The 15,555-nt window shown below is 40.5% G+C and overlaps 1 protein-coding gene and 1 pseudogene across 2 annotated transcripts in view; both read left to right on the top strand.

Annotated features, from left to right (window-relative positions):
- The first annotated feature begins 1,178 nt into the window (after nt 1–1,178).
- LOC114009909 (uncharacterized) lies at nt 1,179–1,319 on the top strand (annotated as a pseudogene).
- A 2,927-nt stretch (nt 1,320–4,246) lies between these two features.
- Nucleotides 4,247–15,555, top strand: part of DYNC2LI1 (dynein cytoplasmic 2 light intermediate chain 1) — a 45,020-nt gene continuing 33,711 nt past the window's right edge. For both annotated transcript variants that reach the window (XM_027776321.1, XM_027776320.1), the window contains exons 1-3: nt 4,247–4,364; nt 6,858–6,975; nt 7,094–7,099. In XM_027776321.1, coding sequence (XP_027632122.1) covers nt 4,357–4,364; nt 6,858–6,975; nt 7,094–7,099 — 132 coding nt within the window. In that variant the 5' untranslated portion in view covers nt 4,247–4,356. The remainder of the gene's footprint in view (nt 4,365–6,857; nt 6,976–7,093; nt 7,100–15,555) is intronic.

The raw sequence follows: 15,555 nt of genomic DNA, 5'->3' as shown, positions 1-15,555 counted from the left end.
TACATTTGACTGAAGTCTTTTTGTTGTAAATTCCAAAATTCAACTTGAACTAACTTAGACAAAAATGAGAAAATTATTACAAAGGTACTAGGATGTCTCATATAATCAAAGGGACAGCTGAATGACAAGTCGTAAGAAAGATGAGGACACAGACAAGACTTAAGAACAGCTAGAGCCATGAACATGCGCTAGGATTTTTTTTTTCAAATCACTGTGAATATGCTTCATGCTCTCTAACTACAGAATAGCTTCTTCATTTATTAGAAAATAAGAAATTTCCTCCAGAGTGGGAGTATTTGCTTTTCTCAATGATAGTTTGAAATATCCCAGGAAAGGACTTTAATTAACATAACTCATGTTAGTTGTTTACTCTGAACCACCTAAAAATTATTCAACATTGAGAATGCTTAAGTTATTAAAAAATCTATATAGTGAATGTTATAAAGCTATTAAAATTACATTTATAATGCATTTTTAAAAGATTTTTTTTGAAATACATGCTAATCAGAATATTAATTAACTTCACAGTACAATCTCTGTAAGAAAAAAGATTAGAATGAAACACACCATAAAATTAAAAAAAAAAAAGAATGAAACACACCAAAATGTTTAATAGTTATTACATATGGGGTAAGCTTATCTTACTTTTATTTTTTTATACACACACATATAATATACAGTTGTTGCAATGAGCTTATGTAACTTTGAAAACTAGGGAAAAATGTAAAAAACTCTGACTGTTCCAGTTATTGTCAGGAGTCTACATATGGTCTTCTAGACTCCAAAATACATTTCATGCAGCTGCAAAATAATACCTCAGTAATACTCAGGTCTAGTCATGGCACACTTCTCACTTAAAATCTTATTCAGCTTCTCCTAACCAACACATTAAAATCTAGACTGTGGGACCAGCAGTTGGCATAACTGGCTATGTCGCTGGACTCCCACGTAGTTGACTGCAGTTCTAGTTCTGGACCCAGTGTCTGAAACTCTTGCGGGGTGAATGTGCGCGCATGCCCAAGATCTCGAGAGGAGAATGGAGGACAAGAGATTGTGGCATGGCCATCTCCCCTTTCTGTTTCTCTGTCTCTCTGTCTCTCTGTCTCTCTGTCTCTCTCTCTCTCTGCTATAGGCACACGCACCTACAGCAAAAAGCTCTCAAAAAAAAAAAATTTAGAATACTTACCTGGCAGGGGAGATACCATGATCACGAAGGTGGTTTTCCCAGGGTGAGGCTCATCCATTGCACTCCGGGTGTGCTGACCCCTGCGATTTCCCCAAATGAAAAAAAAAAAAAAATTTAGACTATAAGATCCTTCTCAGTTACCCAATCTACCTTCACGGGTTACTCTCCCACATTGGTCCCACTAGGCAATTTAGGTGCTTTCACCTCAAACTATTGACAGTACTCCAAATACATCCTGTACACGCCTTTACCTTTCTGCATGGTTTCTCACTCCACCCAGAAAGCAGTGTAAAATTGTCTTCTCCAACACCAGCTTTGAAATCCTTGAGCCTTTATGGAGTGATCCAGTAGGGGAGCTCAACTCTTTGTGTACTCTTCCCTTAAGAACAATTTTAATGTGCCAGGAAAGTTGCTATTTGTCCAAGAGTGAACCCTCAGGAAGAACAGGGGAAGAAAGGAAAACTCACTTGCTCAGTCAAACCAACGGATCAACTGAATCAACCCTGACAGTGCTGGTGATCAAGGCTCAGCCAGACTTCATTGTTACCAGACTCTCATTCATCCACCCACTGCAATTTTTCAAACAACTACACTTTTTAAGTGCTAGTTCCATGCCTGGTACATAGCAAGCATTTGGCAAAAACGTTAGCTGTCATTATATTGTCATCATTATCACAGGCCTTCTTAACTAGCATGCAAACAGATTTTAAAGTTTCAGAATCCAAATAATTAGGATTCTTTAAAATCCACTTCATATCAGTTGCGAGGGTATAGGCTGGATAATAACAAACTTGAGATGCTGAGTCAATGACAGATGTATGGGGCCAGCATTCTTTGTGGTGGTTAAGGTACTGGACTCCCACATGGTCGACCTCAGTTCGAGTTCCAGACCTGGCTGCTTAAAAATCACACAGGGCACATGTGCATGTGTGCCCACAACCCTGAGAGAAGAATGGAGGAGAAAAGATTGCTGTGTGGTTATCCCCTTGGGGGTGCGGGGGCGGGGGGCGATTTCTCTCTTTCTCACTGTCTTTCTCTCTCTCTCTCTTTCTTGAAAATAGAGATTTTATTTTACTTATCTCTTTTTTCCTTACTGACTCTTGGAGAGCTACACAAAGGTCAAAGAAAAATAATCTATATTCACACAACGCATGTGCCCTATGGCAAAGAAATCCTTAAAAAAAAGTATCAACTTGCCCTGAAAGCATCTTTTCTCTGTTGAATTTTAACCCCATTGCATCCTTTCTTGTCTGCCACTGTATTCTTCTGTCTCCAAAATACACCTAGCTGCTGAGAGGATTTTTGTTTCCAAAGTGAATGCCCTTTTCTTTTAAAAGCTATCTGTCTCATATCCAGGACGGTGTTCCTTACATTTCTTTGTTCAACGTGGCTTACTGCATAATAATAACAAATGTTAAGCATTTACAAAGTGTCACATATACATAAGTTATGTTTTACATATAGTTACCTTTTTTAAAAACTCAATTATCCCCTACGTTATAGGATCAGAAACTAAGGTTTGGAAAAATTGAGTAAATTTACCCAGTATGGCAATGTGGCAACTCAGCCAATGCGGCTGAGTAAAAACTTGAATCTAGGTCTGTCCTACTCCAAAGCCCACATTCTTGAACATCACACCATAGAAACTAAGCCAAGCAGCAGAGGGTTGGAGAGAGAATATCTCCTTTAAATATTCAGGTCATCTTGGCCTGGAGAGCCTGGGTCTATTCAGCCTTGAAAACAGACCAAATACTATCATTGCCATGAAGGTTTCACTTACTTATTCAGGAACAACCAGTTACTTGTTCTCATGTGATTTTTTTGCACCTCTCTTCAGTAGCTTATTTCACTTTCTTCCTTGGGTTAGAGTAATTTTGCTATGTATGTCTTTCTTGAAGACAAGAGATTCTTACTTATCTCTTTTTTTCCTTACTGACTCTTGGAGATCTATAAAGAGATCACAAAGTTTAGGAACCAGCAGTTAGCATAATGGCTATGTCGCTGGACTCCCACGTAGTCAACCACGGTTCTCGTCCTGGACCCGGTGGCTTAAAACTCACGCCAGGCGCGTGTGTGTGCGTGCCCAAGATCCCGAGAAGAGAATGGAGGAGAAGGGATTGCAGCGTGACCATCCCTCCTGGGGGGTGATTTCTCACTTTCTATCTCTATGTCTCTGTCTGTCTGGCGAGCACATGCGCCCTAGAGCGAAAACCTCTCAAAAAAAAAAAAAAAGAAAAAAAAAGAGATCACAAAGTTCAAAGAAAATCTATATTCACACAGTAAATGATGCAGGAGATGCATCTGCTTCATTAGCTTATGAATAAATAGTGTGCTATGGCATAAGACAACTAAATATTCAGAAAGTTGGGAAATGTTAAAGTCACATGCTTTATTTTTAATGTTAAGATCTTTTTCTTTTTTTTTTTCTGGAGAGGTTTTTGCTATAGGGCACGTGCGCTCGCCAGACAGACAGAAGGAGACAGAGAGACAGACAGACAGAAAGCGAGAAATCACCCCCCAGGGGGGATTGGCCACGCCACGATCCCTTCTCCTCCATTCTCCTGTCGGGATCTTGGGCACGCACACACACGCGCCCAGCGTGAGTTTTAAGCCACCGGGTCTGGGACGCGAACCGCGGTCAACTATGTGGGAGTCCAGTGACATAGCCATTATGCCAACTGCTGGTCCCAATGTTAAGATCTTAATATCCTTTACTTCTGGAAAATTGGTAGGAAATTGCTCAAGAGATTGTTTCACCTACTATTCCCAAATCATAGCTACTGGGGAGAGAAAAGCAAAAAGATGAGACGGAGCGGACAGACCCCTGGCATATAGTGGACACTCAATATCCTTTTTTTATCTATAAATAGCATTTTCAGCTCAGAAATAATTGCTCTTAGCTCCCAGAAATAATCACTTTTAGAACCACTCGTCACCTTGTTCTGCCGCATCTTGGGGCAGGGGGTGGTGAGGCTGAGAGCGAGACTTGAAAAGGCACGCTGATAACTACATTTCCCATGGTGCCCCGCTTCCACACGCCGGCGCGGCCGCGACGTCGCTCCCATGGCAACCCCGGAGCCCGCATTCCGCGGCTGGGCTTGGAGCTCGCTGCCTGCCTGACTAGCTGGAACCCGTTCGGCGCCCACCGGTTCGGGGGCGGCTCAGCCACGATGCCCAGGTATGCCCGCAGCCCTGCCTGTGCCCGGCCTCTGCTCCCTTCCAGAGCTCCGTCTTTCCCACCCCGGCCTGGAGGGCGGTTGAAGAGAGGCCTGAGGGCATGTTTGGGGAGAGGGAGTCCACGCGGGACTTGCTGATGGAAGAAGACGTGGGCCTGTCCGGCTTGCACCCCAGGCCTGAATGTGCCGCAAAGACGTAGGGAAGTTCCCTAAGTGGAAAAGTAGGAATCTGAAAGGTGATCGACCCCATGCGCTCCTTTACTGGGCATCAAATCCACCCACCGACTGAATAAATGCTCCAGGATCAGGGGGCCGTGCCGTGCGCTGGACGACCAGGCCCCTCCCGGGGGCTGCTGAGGCTGGGGTTCACAACCGCAGATGCGTAACCACACGTTCCAGCGGGTGGAAAGCGAGGATTGTGCAGGCCTGTAAACGGTATTTCAGTTCTTCAGTTCATTGGTGTCCAAGTTACTTACCTGTTCTCGAGGTAATCCCTGAGCTTTCTCTGAGCGATTTATTAGAACGCGGGAGAGTCCACCCCAGAGCAAGATCCTTCTTCTCACCTTCTGGGTCAATGATGTGATCCCTGCTGAGTATGAACCTTGATGTGAAATTTGTCAGCTCCCCATCACGATATAACTAGTTACAAATACCCACCAGTGGCAGGGCCGACACAGCACCTCCGCCCCTCTGGGTACTTGGAAGGCGGATAATCACCTTTGGAAGGAATAGTGTGTAAATGAAGAGCGGACAGGTCCGGACTGAGTTCCTGGAGGACTCCTGTTTTGGCCTGAGGGCCTGCCTTGACCTTTTCTTTTTTTCCTAGTTCTTGTATAATAGTAATTATAACTCCCGATAATTTTCATAGCTTTATGCCTTACCTTAAACTAAGTTATCACATTTTTACAGTCATGACGACCCTATAAAGTTGGTCCTTCTTACTGGCGTTTTTTAGAGATAAAGAAACAGAGTTGAACTAGAGGCTTGCATATATTAGGTGCTCAATAAATATTTGTTTAATGGAAGAATAAAGGATCTAGAAAATTTAGATAATTTGTCCAAGTTCATACACATAGAAAGTAACAGATTCAGAATCCATTAGGTCTCACCCATTTTCGTTTAGACTTTAGTAATTTTAAAAAATGGTATTGAGGCTGGCAGGTGGTGCTATGGTAAAAGGTGCTGGACTCCCTTGTGGCCAACCACAGTTCAAGTCCTGGACTTGGCAACTTGCTTTCTCTCTCTCTCTCTCTTTCTGGTCAAACAGAAAAAAAATGATAATAAATAAAATAATTCTTTTTTTAAAAAATGATGTTATCTGTGTAAAATTATCTATGTGTGTAAAGAGGTAAAAGGCTCGGGAACCAGCAGTTAGCGTAATGGCTATGTCGCTGGACTCCCACGTAGTCGACCGCGGTTCACGTCCCGGACCCGGTGGCTTAAAACTCACGCCGGGCGCGTGTGCGTGCGTGCCCAAGATCCCGAGAGGAGAATGGAGGAGAAGGGATTGCGGCGTGACCATCCCCCCTGGGGGTTGATTTCTCGCTTTCTGTCTCTATGTCTCTCTCTGTCTGTCTGGCGAGCCCACGCGCCCTATAGCAAAAAAAAATCTCTCCAAAAAAAAAAAAGAGGTAAAAGGCTTTCAAAATATTTTAAGTGATTTCCCCCCACTATATATTTTTATAACTTAAAAAAGAGATTTGGGAGGCCAGCAAGTGACATGGTAGTTAAGACAGTGGACTCTCACATGCACAACCACAGCTTGAGTCCTATATCCAGCACCTTGAAACTCACGCTGGATGTGTGTACATGTGTGCCCAAAATCCCAGGAAGAGAATGGAAGAGAAGGGATTACAGTGTAGCTATTGCTCCTTGGGGGTGATTTCTCACTTTCCCTCTCTTTGTCCTTCTCTGTCTCTCCAGTGAACACACATGTCCTATGGTAAAAACTTTAAAAAAGAAAGAGAGATTCGGAACCAAAAATATAATTTAAAACAAAACAAAATTAAATGTTTCAGGGAGCAAACATTATTTGGTACACTGATTTTGCATGTTTCCCATCTTCAAAATGATTTAAGCATTGGTGGTTTTTAAATTGTTTATTTCCAAAAGTCAGTGTACCTCCATGTGAGTCCGAGGACACATGCAGCTATGAACCTTTCTTGAAAGTCCCCAAATAAGACTACCTCAAATCCTTTTGGTAAAGGCTCTACTTATCAATTTTGTTATTCTTCAAGGAACTAGTTCAAGAAAAAAAATTAGAATGAGATACTTTTTAAAGAATAATAACCTTCAAAGTTTCTAGATATTCCAAGGGAATTCCCTAATGATAAAATGAGTAATCCTCAGATGTTTTACCCAATTAATGTCCCCTGGAAAATAATGTTAATTTTTTTTTAATGAATTTTACTGAAACAAAATTTCTCAGAGCTTGAAATGAATGCATGAAAGGATTCTTTGGTTTTCTCTGAAATGAATTTTCTGCCTCTTTATAGTGAAACTCTTTGGGAAATTGCAAAAGCTGAAGTGGAAAAAAGAGGAAGTGCTGGAAGTGAAGGTGATGGAGCTGAAATTGGAGAAAAATCTGTTTTCTTCATTGGCAGTAAAAATGGGGTAATACTTTTTATCTTTATCTTTTTTTTCCACTTATTGTGATGATTTAACAACTAGTGGTTATGTCTTTTTTTCTTCTTATAGGATGCCTACACTCACCAGAAAGAGATAGAGAGAGGGAAAGTGAGAAATCACCTCCCAGTGGGGATAGCCATGCTGCAATCCCTTCTCCTCCATTCTTTTTGGGATTTCGGGTATGCATGCACATGTATCTGGCGTCTTTTTTAAGCTACCAGATCCAGGGCTCAAACTGTGTAGTCAGCCATTTGGGAACCAACCAACTTAACCATTATGCAACCAGACTGGCCAACTAGTGGTACTGTTTTTTGTTCATGTGTGTGTGTTGAAATTAGTTTTACGTTTTATTATTTTTGTAATTGGCTTTCTAAAGGTAAATCCCCTAAGGCAACCTATATATCCCCAGCTTTATAGTGAAAGAGTATCCAAGTTTAAAACTTTTTTAAAGTGGTGACATTTTAATAACTTGATCAGAACTTACACAGTTTAACCCTTTAACCAGATGATCAACCTCATTTATCATGAATTAGAAAGTACTTCTTACTGATCTAGGGACAATTATATAGTAAATAAAATTTTTAAAAATATAATTTTTTTAATAGTTCTTAATTTGAAAATATTTAGATCTTCTACCTCCAGTGAGTATATAAGCCAGGATCCATTTAAATATCTAAGTCAACAACTTAACTCAAAAAGGTAAAACCATGGGACCAGCAGTTAGTGTAATGGCTATGTCTCTGGACTCCCACATAGTCGACTGTGGTTCGCGTCCCAGACCCGGTGGCTTAAACTCACGCCGGGCACGTGTGCATGCATGCCCAAGATCCCAGGAGGAGAATGGAGGAGAAGGGATTGTGGCGTGGCCATCCCCCCTTGGGGGGGTGGTTCTCGCTTTCTATCTCTCTTTCTCTGTCTTTCTGGCAAGCTCACGCACCCTATAGCAAAAAACCCTCAAAAAAAAAAAAAGAAGGTAAAACCTTAATATTCATATTTTATATTTAGTTATTTTACTTTTAAATACTTGGTTAAAGGAACAGTTAAATTGTGTCAGTGATGTTTGTCAAAGGATTAAGTTGTTTTAAAAAATGTGAGAAAATATGGCAGGAGCCATTGGACCACTGATGGGTAGGAAGACCCCCCTTCTTACTCACTGTAAGCTTCACTTTTATTTGGCCAAGCACTAGAAGGGTCTTGGAAGTAGCCACACAGAGCAGGAACAGATGCATCCTATCTTTGTGCAGCTTTGCTTGGCCCAAGAAATTGCTGCCAGAAAGGCAGAACTGCTGGTGATGCTGTCTAAAAAAGGCTGATGCTTGCCAGATCCAAGATACTGAAATTCATGTAGCATTGTGGCTCATTTCTTAATTTTTAAATTTTACATCATCTAAATTTTTTTATTTTTATTTTTAATAGTGAAGTGAACATTTTGAGCAAAGGACTCTTAGAATTTTTGTTTAATTGCCAGGGTGCATGTGCTTACCTTGAGACAAAGAGAGAGAAAGGACCCCTAATGGGGTGTGATCATGCCACAATCCCTTCTCCATTTCCTATCCCATCAGGATATAGGGCACACATGCACACAAGCCCAGTGTGCTTCTCAGGCCACCAGAACCAAGATTTGACCGCATCAGCCATGTGCGTTTCAACTTCCTTAACCACTAGGCTCTGGGACTGACCTGCTCATTTCTACTTGCGATTCATTCAATGAATTCAATTTCTGTGTGCCATGCTTCCTTTAAGGGCACTGATGGATGTGGAGCTTTCAGAAACTGAACTCTGTAGCAGCACGGTTACATGTCCACTGGGTAGTACCACTGCCCGACAGCATGAGCACTCCTCTTATCTCTGGCTGTACCTGAGACCCTCCATGTACAACCAAGCACTCACCATGCTGGAGTATTACCTACAACATTAAGATTATATTTCTTGGGACCAGCAGTTGGCGTAATGACTATGTCACTGGACTCCCATGTAGTCAACCGCGGTTCAAGTCCCGGACCTGGTGGCTTAAACTCGTGTCACGCGTGTGTGCGTGCGTGCCCAAGATCCCAAGAGGAGAATGGAGGAGAAAGGATAGCAGCGTGGCCATCACTCCCTGGGGGGTGATTTCTCGCTTTCTGTCTCTCTTTGTCTTTCTGGCAGGTGCAAGCACCCTATAACAAAAACCTCTCAAAAAAAAAGATTATATTTCTTGGGAGAAGTAATCATATAACCATAAAAGAGTTATTAGTGATCAATGAAAACAATATGAATCGAATAAAGCAGAACACACATTTTAAATGTAGTATGATCTCAACTCTGTAAATATGCAAAAAAATGGATAGTAAAATTTTAATCACTATTTTTATTTTGTTTTTAATTGCTATAGTTTCTAAAATTTTCTTAATAGCTTACTCACATTTTAGAATCTGAACTTAATTCTTTAAAATAAAATAGAGGACTATTTGTATTTTTAAATATTAACCCAGCTATAGTATGTAAGTATTTATTTCATGAGTTTACTATTGTAAGGAGAGTGATTTTCATAGTGGTTGTAATACTTCAATTTCCTACATTTTATCTTACTCCCATTTAGGTATATATAGGCACTTCAAAAAGTCTGTGGAGGGCTGGCCTGTATTGCAGTGATTCAGCACTGTGCAGAGCTAGCTGGACCCCTCATGGCCAGCCATGGTTTAATTACTGGCCCTGACAACTTAAAAGAAATGCACAGGGGGCCCAGCAGGTGGCATAGTGGTTAAAGCTCTGTACTCCTACATGGCCAACTACAGTTTGAGTCTCAGACACTGTAGCTTGAAACTCATGCCAGGGGCGTGTCCATGTGTGCCCAAAATTAGGAGAGGAGAATGGAGGAGAAGGGATTGTGGCTTGGGCATCCCCCCTGGGAGGTGATTTCTCAATTTCTCTCTGTCTCTCTGGAAAGTATAAACACCCTATAGCAAAAATCTCTCTTAAAAAAACCAAAATAGAAAGATACGCACATGGGTCAGCAAGTGACGCGGTGGTCAAGGTGTTGGACTCCCGTATTAACCGATTGTGGTAAGAGTCCCAGACCCAGTGGCTTGACAGTCGTGCTGGGTATGTGTTCATGTTTGTCCAAAATCTGGAGAGAAGAATGAAGAAACTATAGCATGGCCATCCCCCCCGAGGATGATTTCTTACTTTTTCTCTCACTGTCTCTGTCTCTCTCTAGCAAATACTCACATTTTTCAAAACAATTAGTAATCCTTTGACAGACATCACTGACAATCTCTGTCTCATGCATGCACCCTCTAGCATACTAAAAAAATTAATTCATGGAAAAATGGAATTAAAGTGCAGTTTTATTCTGGTGCAGAAAAACTTTGAAATTCATGCATAGGTTTTGTTGCAGTACTTTTTTTTCCATTAACTTTTTAAAGACCTCTTATACATGAATTTACATAAACGAGTAAAAAAGCAGTAAAGTTAAGCGTCCTAATCTAAAACATGAAATACTTAAAAATTCCAAGCTTTTTGAACACCAACATGACACCACAAATGGAAAATTCTATTCCTGACCTTACATGATGGATCACAGCCGAACACTTTAATTTGAAACTACTGTGTAAAATTACCTTCAGGTGGGACCAGTAGGTGGCGTGGTGGGTAAGGCACTAGACACACACATGGCTGACCACGGTTTGAGTCCCAGACCTTGCGGCTCACTTTCTCACTTTCCCTCTCTCTCTGGTCAAATTAAAAATAATAATAATAATGTTTTTAAAAATTACCATGATGCAGTTTATAAGATGTTTATGAAACATAAGTGAATTTTATATTTAGAGTTGGGTCCTATCCCCAAGATATCGCAAAAATATATATCATAAATATTCCGAAATCCAAAGTTGAAAACACTTCAAGTCCTAAGCATTTCAGAAAAGAGGTACTCAACCTGTATAGTCTTATAGTAAAAACGAATTTCTATTACAAAAAATATTCCTTATATGAAACCTGCTTTCATATACTTGAAGATAGCTTATACTAATGGTTCTCATTACTGATTTCAGCAAACAAATGCTCAGACACAAAATGCCCCTATTAGCATCTTCTAATTACTTGCTGACATTTGTTCTTCACTTCTCTGTAGTTGTGACAGCCTATTTGTTTTGCTTCATGTTTTATTTGTTTGTAAAACCACCTTTTCTACTTGATAGTGATATGTGTCACATGCAAGCTGTTTGTATTTTTCTCATGCTGTAGTGCATACATGTGCATGTACACAAGCATAAGAAGACAGAGAGGAGCACCACCAACAGGGTCTCATCATACTGCAATCCCTTGTCCCCAGCCCTCTAGCTCCTTGGGATCTTGGGTATTTGTGCACACGTGTCCAATATGCCCACCATTTTTTCAGGACAGCCAGGGAATCCAAACCCACAATTGCCCACATGGCTTCCAACCTCAAAAGACATTTTTATTACCCCTGCACCTTAGCAGCTGAGCCATGTTTTTTTTTTTTTTTTCATTGACATGAATTAACTAATTTTTTTTTTTTTAACATTTGGGGAACTCCTTTGAAATATCTAGAATTTTAAGGGTATTGTTCTCTTTTAAGAAACAAAAACAAAAACAAAACTATAAAGGTCTTTGCCATAAGGTGCATGCACTTGCCAGAGACAGACCTCATCTCTTTTCTTCCTTTTATCCATTCAGTAATTTATCAAGTATCTTTTAGATGCCAGGCCTCTAGCCAGCTGCTATGGAAGCAGAAATGAAAGACATACTCTCATCTGTAAAGGGACTTACGTATTAATACTTGTACACCAACAATCACAACACCACGAGACAAATGCTGCCGTGGAAAATGGGAAGGGCACTTAACTCAGCCCAAGAGTTTGGAAAATTAGGAAAGCCTCCTTAAGACAGGGTGATGACTGGCCAGCAGTTGGCATAATGGTTAAGGTGCTGAATCTCACATGGCCACCTATGGTTTGAGTCCTGGACCTGGTGGCTTGAAACATGCCAGACACGTGTATGTGCATGCCCAAAATCTCAAGAGGAAAATGGAGAAGAGATTGTGTGTGGCCATCCCTACTGGGGGATGATTTCTCCCTTTCTGTCTCTCCATCATAACAAAAATCTCTCGTTTGAAAAAGAGTGATGCCTGACCTCAAAGGGCCAGAAGTAAGGAAAGAGAATTTGGTCTAGTCATCTTAAGAAGAGGATCAAGGGAAACCGCAGTTAGCGTAATGGCTATGTTGCTGGACTCCCACATAGTCGACCGCGGTTCGTGTCCTGGACCTGGTGGCTTAAAACTCACGCTGGGCGCGTGTGCGTGAGTGCCCAAGATCCCGAGAGGAGAATGGAGGAGAGGGGATTGTGGCGTGACCATCCCCGCTGGTGGGTGATATCTCTCTTTCTGTCTCTATGTCTCTCTCTGTCTGGCAAGTGCATGCGCCCTATAGCGAAAACCTCTCCAAAAAAAAAAAAATGAAGAGGATCAAGAAAATACAGCTATTGCAACAAGTGGGAGAAAGAATGTACTAGACAAAAGTAATAGGATTACCAGTCGGCGTTGACTGCTGTTTTGATAATGGGATTTAGTTGATACTGACCTGCCCAGTGTAGTAATCTTTCTCCATCATCACTCACGTGAGTTCAGGCATGGAAGAAGAAGGTGATGAAGTTTTCCTGAGATTTCTTTTATTTTTGAGGTTTTTGCTATAGGGTGTGTGTGCTCGCCAGAGAGACAGAGAGACAGAAAGCAAGAAATTACCCCCAGGGGGAATGACCATGCTGCAATCCCTCTCCTCCATTCTCCTCTTGGGATCTTGAGCTCACACGCACATGAGCCCAGCATGAGTTTTAAGCCACTGGGTCTGGGACTCGAACCACAGTCGGCTACATGGGAGTCCAGCAGCGTAGCCATTATGCCATCTGCTGGTCCCTTGAGATTGTTTTTTTGCTAGGCAAGTACGATAAAAAGTCAGGAAGCCTGGGGTGTGGATGACATTTGCAAGAGATGATTATAATGCTAAACTATGTACTCTAAGATGGGAATGAAGAGAAGTGAAGGCAGGAAAGGACTGATAGAGAAACTATTGGGGCATCTAGGGACTTTTGAGACCTATAACTAAAATCAGAGAGTTATTACTATAAGGAATCATGAAGAATGCATTTGCATGTGTGATTTTTGGAAGTAGTGTTGTTTTTCTGTGAAGTTTTTCAAGATGTAACTGGAAGTGATGTGTGTCCAAAATAGAGTGAGAAAAAAGGCCTCTGTGGGTAGGCAAATGCACTGAGAGATGAGAGTGTTAGGTAGGTTGCCTTTGCTCACGTGAGTGTGACGTTAACAAGACTAATGACAGTAGTTGAAAGAGAAAGATTGAGAGCCAAAGAGATGACTATGACCATGGTGATAGACTGCCAAAAACCTCTGAGGTTTCACAAGAGGAAGGAAGTAGAGTAGTTGTTTAAAGGTGGCATTGGGAAGCAAGAAGGGCCCTGAAGTACCTGGGGAAGGTGAGAATAAATAGCCTTTTTAAACAAGGCTTCAGAGGAAGTAGTACAGGAACAGCCATGTTCTAGTGGAGGCCAACAGGTGGAAAGAATGTTCTGAAGAAAAGGTTGCGATATTAGGGATTTTGCCAACCATGGTGTTGGAGTTGCAGAATCTGAGGGTTTTAGAGGAAGGGAGGATGGGAGGGAATTATTGGGCCAGATGAAGAGATATGTAGAGGATTATGGAATTCAGAGTTCTAGGGATAATGGGTCAGAGGAGACTAGACTTTGGGTGTGATTAAGATAATGAGAGAGAAAATGGGATTCATTTTGATGGTGTCTAAACGAACACAGTGTTCACTGTTTCATGAATTAAACTCAACAGTCTGTGGATACCTTCTCAGGGGGCCACAGTTTACTAATGAATTTTTAAAATTTGGATTGTCATTTTTAAAAAAGAAACCTTATTTATTTATTTAAATTTGACTAGAGAGGGACAGAGTGTGAAAGAGAGAGGGAAAGTGAGAAAGCAAGCTATGAGGTCTGGGACTTGAACTGCTGTCACCCATGTGGGAGTCTAGCGATTATTGGGCCAGATGAAGAGATATGTAGAGGATTATGGAATTCAGAGTTCTAGGGATAATGGGTCAGAGGAGACTAGACTTTGGGTGTGATTAAGATAATGAGAGAGAAAATGGGATTCATTTTGATGGTGTCTAAACGAACACAGTGTTCACTGTTTCATGAATTAAACTCAACAGTCTGTGGATACCTTCTCAGGGGGCCACAGTTTACTAATGAATTTTTAAAATTTGGATTGTCATTTTTAAAAAAGAAACCTTATTTATTTATTTAAATTTGACTAGAGAGGGACAGAGTGTGAAAGAGAGAGGGAAAGTGAGAAAGCAAGCTATGAGGTCTGGGACTTGAACTGCTGTCACCCATGTGGGAGTCTAGCGCCCTTAACCACCACACCACCTGACAGCCCCTGGATTGTCATTTTAATAATAATCTAAAACTTGATTTCAGTTCCCAGAATTGGGTTTATATTTATTCAAAATTATCATTACATACTAATATACATTTATATCACATTATAATAAAAATAAGAAATCAATACTAGGTTACTATGAGGAATTGAGAATATTGGCTAGATATTCTCTAAAATTCCTTCTAATTCTAAACACAGTAATTACAATTTTGTACCTTTTTATTAAAAAAAACTATTGATCCTTATTACTTGTTTATTATCCAAATTCTTTCACTCTATCCCAGATACAATCTGGAATAATTTATCATCATCTGTTTTGGCAAAAATTATAAGTTTTTTTGCATATTTATGTGGTTTTTTTTCCTATGTTCTTGAAACTGGAGTTTCCCAAGCTATTTTTCTTAGACCCCAAATGTTTTCTCCAGTAGGGTTTTCCCTGCTGTTTTTCTCTCATCTAAGTTTTACTATCATTTGTTTAATAGAGAGAGAGAGAGAACATTTTAAAGTTAAAAAACACAGTGATTTAAACCACATGGAGCTAGTCCCTGCTAAGATAAGAGGTTATATTTTATAGTTAGTAGCAGAGCTGGGGCCAGAACTTGTATTCTCTGAGTCTTAGGAAGAAACTTGGAATAAGTTCGTCCTTTATAGCTGAAACAGAGTACTCTAAACCAGTATCTGAATTGCTTAGACTTATTTGCAATGTGTCCTTTATTTGTGTGTTATCTTTTTTATTTCCACTTCAACAATCGGAATTAGAACATTTTAGAAGACACTAATCATCAGCTTAACTAGTAATTAGCACTGATGAGTAAAGAGAAACTTAAGACAGCTGCCAAGTTGACCACTCTCGTGAGGTACGATCTGCTAGTATTTGTCATCTGTGGGACTTTGTAATTATAATAATAGCAGTGTAGTTACTCTGTGATGAAAAGTCGACAGTTAACTTTTTCCACTCATCAAACTTAGAACAATTCTGAAAGTTTCCAGTTTTTAGTTTCCAGGTAATTTATCGTTCAAATGATTAAAAAGCTATTTTTGGGCCACAATTATGAACAATGATAAAATTTACATATGGATGACATTAACATAGTATTCTTTCTTTTTTA

Source organism: Tupaia chinensis, unplaced genomic scaffold (genome assembly GCF_000334495.1).
Source record: "Tupaia chinensis unplaced genomic scaffold, TupChi_1.0 Scaffold000661_1, whole genome shotgun sequence".
In the NCBI taxonomy this organism is placed as follows: domain Eukaryota; kingdom Metazoa; phylum Chordata; class Mammalia; order Scandentia; family Tupaiidae; genus Tupaia; species Tupaia belangeri.
The sequence above is the reverse complement of the archived record's forward strand: the minus strand, read 5'-3'. Positions and strand labels throughout refer to the sequence as shown.